The following is a 7,178-nucleotide window of genomic DNA, read 5'->3' as shown; positions in this document are numbered from 1 at the left end:
AGTTTCAGGAGTTCATGTATTCACTATGTGTTAATGCTTTGTTCCGGTTCTCTATTAAAAGGAGGCCTTAATATCCCTTAGTTTCCGTAAGGACCCCGCTGCCACGGGAGGGTAGGACAAAAAATGTCATGCAAGTTCTTTTCCATAAGCACGTATGACTATATTCGGAATACATGCCTACATTACATTGATGAACTGGAACTAGTTCTGTGTCACCCTAGGTTATGACTGTTACATGATGAACCGCATCCGGCATAATTCTTCATCACTGATCCATTGCCTACGAGCTTTCTATATATTGTTCTTCGCTTATTTACTTTCCCGTTGCTATTGCTATCCTCACTACAAAATACCAAAAATATTACTTTTACTACTGTTACCTTTTGCTACCGTTTCCACTACTATCATATTACTTTGCTACTAAATACTTTGCTGCAGATACTAAGTTTCCAGGTGTGGTTGAATTGACATCTCAGCTGCTAATACTTGAGAGTATTCTTTGGCTCCCCTTGTGTCGAATCAATAAATTTTGGTTAAATACTTTACCCTCGAAAACTGTTGCGATCCCCTATACTTGTGGGTTATCATCACGCCACCGCCTGAACCGAGTCGCGGGAAGGCTGCTGCGGACCCAACTACAGCAATCGGTGGAAGCGCAGCTGATGAGGACCCCGGCCACCAGAGAACATCGTGAGGCGGCCGAGCGAGTCCTTCTCACCCCCATTCCGGGTGATTCGCCGACTGACAAGGCCCTTGAGGCCCACGCCAGGAGATTCTGGTGGGGCGTGCCCGGTTCGGGAGCATGATCTGCTGGACATGAGTCGGCCGTGGCGCCCCGACCCTTCGGTAATCCCATGAGGGTGGGACTTAAACAACAATTTTGTAATCGAAGGCCCCGGTGATCTCTGAATCCTTGGCACCCCGACTGACAATGTCCGGGCGGCGACCAAGCTGGCTGATGGTATCCAACAGCCTGCTAACGGGGCCATCGCAGACGGCATACGACAACTATCCACCTTCCTGAAGATGGGGGTCGCACAGAATGAGCTCATCTCATAGTCTCTGACCGGCTAGCTTCGCGCAGTCGGATCCCAGGAGGGACCATCCTCGTCACACAGCTGGCCAGAGGACTGCAACTCGGATGGATACCCCGGTGAGAAGGCAATCCTACTGATCTTTACGGGCCTGGAGATCAATCGAGTGCGCAAAGTACGCAGTCAGGAGGTCGATATGGTGGCCCGGCTGTCCCCAATTATCTGAACTGGTCAGAGACGCCCATCACCTTTGACCGTCTGGATCACCCGGCACATATATCTTATGTCGGACGCCAAGCTCTCGTGGTCGACCCACTCGTCAATAGGGTCCGACTGCGGAACATGCTGATGGATAGAGGAGCTGGACTGAACATTTTGTACACAAGTATATTGGACAAAATAGTAATTCCCCAGTCGAAGCTTAATCCGACTGGGATGACCTTCCATGGGGTGGTCCCTGTCATGCGTGCCAAACCACCCGTTCAAATTTCCTTGCCAGTCGTATTCGACGATGAGAAGAACTACCGCAAAGAGTCCCTGTCCTTTGTGGTCGTCAACTTCAAAAGTGAGTATCACGCCATCTTCGGTCGGCCGGCGTACGCGAAGTATGGCCCGTCCATGCTAGTGTACTTGATGCTTAAAGTGCCAAGCCCCAAGGGTGTGATTACGAACTCAGGCGGCCCGAAACGCGCATAAGAAATTGCGAATCTAAATGCCAGCATGGCAGATGCAAGCATTGCGGAGGTGGATTTCGCTGCATATAAAGTCGTTGTTGATCCGACCGAGATGCCTTTGGCAAAGAAACTGGCTTCATAGTTGACGACCGGCACAAAGAAAATCAAGTGCACCAGACGACCCTTCCAAGACGACAGATGGGGCATTACTTGACTTATTGGAGCTATCTTCATCATAGGTACTTATTCACCAGCCACCACATTCTCAGCTACATTCTGCATTACAAATTTTCAATGATGAAAGTTAATGACTAGTTGCAGTATAAACCATCAATGTCCTTCACTGTTTGGAAATGTAGGCCGTAGTTTGGCCATCCAAGTTTAAATTTGACCAACAACTAATCTGAGAATATGTGGATTATGTTGAGGCACAATAAGGTTATGTTTTTTCCAAAAGTACTTTCTTGTGATTGTGATTTGTAATATTGTACTTCAAACTTGGATAATAAATTAACACCTTATAGATTTCCTACAGGAGGGAGTAGTTCCCACAGCGAGAATATTGACTCTTGTTTTTCTTTTCAGCCGGTAGCTTGATGGTTCAGGTACTAGGATCATTTCTTGATATTGATGTATCAGAGGACAGTTACCAGTTGAACAACTGATACATAAATCGCAAAGATACGAGGATTAAATAGCTCAGCAGTCTTGTCAACTCCAACAAAGCAATTTTTCATATGATCACTACTGCAACGTTATGCCAAATAACTAGTATGACACTGCAACAAGATATAACTACAATTACTGCCAGTTGCACAAGGAATGGAAAGCTCACTAGGCTGACAAAAATAGGGGCGGCCCGCTAGTGGCCTGAGCAACTGATGAAACCGAACTGTGGTGCGTCGTGGCGTGGAGAACGCAGCTACAGAAAATGGTGTTGTGTATCACTCGAGTAAACGCCTAGGGTAGCCTGATTTTGTATCAATCCCCCTTTCCCTTGAATATACTCCCTCCGTTCCAAATTACTCGTCGCAAAAGTGGATGTATCTAGAACTAAAATACATCTAGATACATCTATTTCTATGACGAGTAATTCGGAACGGAGGGAGTAAATCCATCCACATGATGTAGCATATATTAATAGATTACTTGATGCTGATTCTGCATCAACGTTTGTTTTAGTACGTTATTGTTCATTGTCAACTAGATACATGTCTGACACTAGATTACAAATTCTCCATAGGATCAGAACTGCACCTAGTATGCTTGGGATCAGACGGCATATTCCAGCCCAAGACACGAAAACCAAGATTTATACTCACAAGAGTAGTATACATCTGGAAACAGAGCAGAAGTACCATTGCAGGCTCACAAGAGCTAAAGCAGCAGCAGTTTTAGCTTGCATGAACAAGTGAAGCAAATTGCTTAGAGGTACTCCCTCGGTTTCACAATACATGTCTTTCATTTGTCAAAGTATAGATGTATCTAGACATGTTTTACTATATAGGTACATCTATTTTTGAACAAATGGAAATCAAGTATTTTGGAACGGAGGGAATACGTCTGTACTTTATTTAGTGGGCCAACCTGCGGCAGGCTAACTTTGGCATGAGCCAGCTGCTGCTTCACGCCAGGCGGTGCTCAACCGGATCAAGCGTGGTTGGTGCAACCGCCGGGTCTCTCAGTATGGCCTCAAGATCTCCATCTTTCCCACCAAGGGCAGCATTCAGAAATGCCACCATGATCCCAGCAACGCACCTCCTCATCTTGCCCTTGCACCCGTTCCCATCCTTGCAGACGCAGGTGATGAACTTGGGGGCGCCGTCGTCCAGCATGTCCAGATGCCCGTAGTCCTTGGTCACAAAGTAGTAGCAGGGCGGCCTGCACTCGCGGTAGAATTCCGCGTGGTTCACGTCCCTCGGTGCGCAGGGAGGGAAGAATATGTTCTTCTTCTCCTCGCCGAGCCCGGTGCCGACGACCAGCACCGGCATGGCCATGCCGAAGGAGGAGGGCTCGTGGGTGAGGATCTTGGGCTGGAGCTGGGAGGACTTCCCCGTGCCGGCGACGGGGTCGAGGCCGATGAGCGCGGAGAAGGTTAGCTGGGTCTTGGCATGCCCCAGGGCCAAGGAGAAAGCCGTGTGGCCTCCTCGGCTGTGGCCGGCCAAGGCGAGCTTCGAGAGCTCCGGCTCGACGCCTTTGGGCAGCACGGACGGGAGGCCGTCGGGGAGCCAGTCTGCCACCTTGGCTGCCGCGGCGATGTCCTCGGCGTCACCCGAAGGTATGATACTGATGCTGAACTGCACTACAAAATGGTGCAGAATTAGTTAGTTGATCACCACAAGCCAACATACATACAGAGTTACAACAGATCATCTTCTGAGAGAGACTTGAGGTTAAACCCTCTGTCTCTGCATCATTGTTGAGGTAATTTCTGTATACTGTACATGTGAAGATGGTAGCGATCGACCTGGGGCGCGACAATGATGAAGCCGTGGGACGCGACGTGCCGGAGAAGGTGTTCGTAGAAGTGGTTATGGAGGAAGAAGCCGTGCAAGAGCATAGCGACGGGGTAGGTTCCCGCATCCTTGGGTGCGACGATCAGCACCGGGATGGGCGGTGTCGGGGCCGCATTCTCATCCACCTGAATCGCCTCGACGGCAAGCTTCCCCGGCTGGAACACCGAGGTGAGTGCCTTGAGAACCTCGGCGCCGGGCTTGTTCATCGTCTCTGCCGGTGCTGCCATCTCTCACTCAAGCCACCAAGTCTCTGTCTTAACGAGAGCTTTGAGGTTGCGATGATGAGAAGAGAGAACCAAGGTGGCAAATTTATAGGAGGGTGGATGTTAATTGTGGCTACTTAACGCATTAGCCTAAAAGCACTTCGCTTGGGAAATGAGAAGAACGTGTTGGAGAAATGTAGGCTTTGAATGCACATAGACCATGTCCACATGCATGAATAAGACTGATTCCATCTAACTGAATTTGTTCATTGAACTGTCCCCCATCCCATCACTTCATGATGCACAGTATAGATGGGATCATGGTCTCATGGGAGTGGGCTGGGCCGCTCACTCCAACTTGTTAATTTCTGTATACATGATTCATATTTTTCCTGTAAATTTCGCTTCTCTCTGGTTCGATATCATGAGAACTCTGCGAGAGAGCTAAGAAGTAGTAGGATTGTGCAACAAGATTTTGTAGGTACTTTGTTTTCAGCAGTAATTCTGTCCAGAGAACATATATGCTACTATTAGGTCAGATCTGCTCCGCTCTGAAACAGGAGAACTGTTATGATTGATTTAGTCCTTGATCAAAATCATATACGCGTACAAGAATTTCATAGTGATGTGTACCCGATTCGCTTCTCCACGATGTTAACTCACAGTTACCATTGTAGAAGGCTATAAGCGAACCTGTTAGCATCACGGACATGTAGGAATGCAAAGTGCAGTAATCATCTGTTCCTTTTCCCTTTTTGCTCGTTGTTTTGTTTCTGACATTTTTCCTGAAAATAGAGCAACCGAGGTATGTGCGTTCAGCCTCGCCCGTGAATGAATAGGCCATACTACATGATAGTACATCCGAGCTTCGAATGATGTACAGAATGAAGTTAAACCAGTTACAATTGCTCGAGATTTTTATGTGTTTGGAATATCATGTCCCGGTCACTCCTTCAACAAGACTCTTTCGAATTCTCATCGATTTGTCGGCGATGTCCGTGGCTGGCTGGTTTGTTGTGCACATTTATTTCCACCCTTCTCATGGCTGTACCTCCATTTTAGCACAACATAGGGCTAGCTGCTAGCTGTGGAGCTTGTGTGTACTTCACTGATTTACTCCGTTAATAAGATTCTCTTATCAACAGTGCGATAGTACTCACAGTGATGTATGTGGCTGGCCGTTTTATTGTGCACATTTATTTCCACAATTCCGCACTTGACGCTGCCTGATTGATGTAGCTCTCAACATGAATATATTACCACCGAACCATCAATGTTTACTTTACAAGAGAGGATCAAGCATAGAAGAAGGACCTCAATAAGTCCCGAACGTTCGATTTTTAAGCATGCTAATCCGAACTCTTTTCATGGCAACTTTAGTTAAGGCGATGTTGACAAACATGGCAATTTTCTGACAAAAAATCACATGTGTTAACAACTAAAGTTGCCACCTTGCAGCAACTAAAATTGCCATCAAAAAACGTTCGGGGTGACATGCTTAAATCCCGAACGTTCGGGATTTATCTATTCCGTAGAAGAAAGGTAGCTTTCCCGCCGTGTCTGTGATGCAGTGTCTTTGAATCTAAAGATGCAGAGTGAGAAGTCAAATACAATGGTCCTAGTCCTAGTCCTTGAGAGATGATGCTCGTCGTGGACGATGAGCGCTTTGCTTGAGTCCCAAAATTTCCAGAGGATGGTGAGAGCAACGAAGGGCGAAATGTTGGGGTCAAGGCCAAGTGGCGATGCAGTCTCCCAAATTCTGTCGAGGGAGGTGGGTGCCGAATGCCCAAATGAATCCACACCTGAGCGGCGGCTGGGCAGTGTAGAGCAATAAGGGCAGCATCCCCGCATGGGGCGTCGCATCTGGGGCATGCATCGGTCTACAATATGCTTGTGGTGCAAGTTTTCCTTTGAGTTGACCCTATCTCTGAAAAGTAGCCACCCAAAGATCTTGCCCTTAATGGGAACCCTAGAAAACCGGATGTAGTCATGATTGAGGTCGATGTAGGAGTGATGGCGTTTTATGTGTTCTTCGACGTGAACGGTGGCCCATGAGTGACAGACCGCTCATCATCTTGCTCCGTGGGTTGGAATTCCTACATCAAAGACAACAGTAGCCAACTCGCCAGAAGTAGCAGAAGTAATACGAATCCCTAGGTTAGTCAATAAGTCAAATTGCCAAATACTCCCTCCGTCCGGGTTTATTAGGCCTCTCAACATCACAAGCATGTCCCCTTTTATAAGGCCCGCTTTGGAAAGGTGCATGCATGCAACCATTTCATTGGCTGCATTGAAAGCCATTGTTGTTGGTGTCATGGCTGGAAAATTAATACACTTCATGCCTGCTTTTTTATTGGTTGCATGCATGTGAGAGAGTGCATTGGGAGTGGAATGAAAGAATTAATGTGAGCAAATTACTATGTGTCTTAGTCTAAGAGAAGTTGTCTTTAGGCCTAATAAACCCGGACGGAGGGAGTAGTAGCCACTAGAATCTTGTCATTGGTGGAGTGGAAGAAAAGGTGCGAGAAAGCTGTTTTTAGTTGTGTTTAGTGGTACCTCAACAGTTTTTTGCTTCCAAAGCTCACATTTGTAGTAGTTTGTGCAAATCAATATCAATATACTCTCAAGAGCTCTCAAATGTTCTAAAACATAGTATTAGTATGTGTCACATATTCTCGCAAGCCATCCTTTTAGCAACATAACTACTATTTACAATCCTCGAGCTACGTTGGTTGATATTCAATTCCCCAT

General features: G+C 46.9%; 1 protein-coding gene across 1 annotated transcript; it reads right to left on the bottom strand.

Annotated features, from left to right (window-relative positions):
* Nucleotides 1–3,089: 3,089 nt before the first annotated feature.
* Nucleotides 3,090–4,485, bottom strand: LOC123130453 (chlorophyllase-1). The gene is made up of 2 exons (XM_044550346.1): nt 4,176–4,485; nt 3,090–4,005 (listed from the first exon to the last, which is right to left on the bottom strand). Exons 1-2 carry the CDS (start codon nt 4,449–4,451, stop codon nt 3,334–3,336), a joined length of 948 nt encoding a protein of 315 aa, XP_044406281.1. The 5' UTR covers nt 4,452–4,485; the 3' UTR covers nt 3,090–3,333.
* Nucleotides 4,486–7,178: the final 2,693 nt, after the last annotated feature.

The sequence above is a fragment of the Triticum aestivum genome, chromosome 6A (assembly GCF_018294505.1).
Source record: "Triticum aestivum cultivar Chinese Spring chromosome 6A, IWGSC CS RefSeq v2.1, whole genome shotgun sequence".
Taxonomy (NCBI): Eukaryota; Viridiplantae; Streptophyta; class Magnoliopsida; order Poales; family Poaceae; genus Triticum; species Triticum aestivum.
This window is presented reverse-complemented; position numbering and strand designations above follow the sequence as displayed.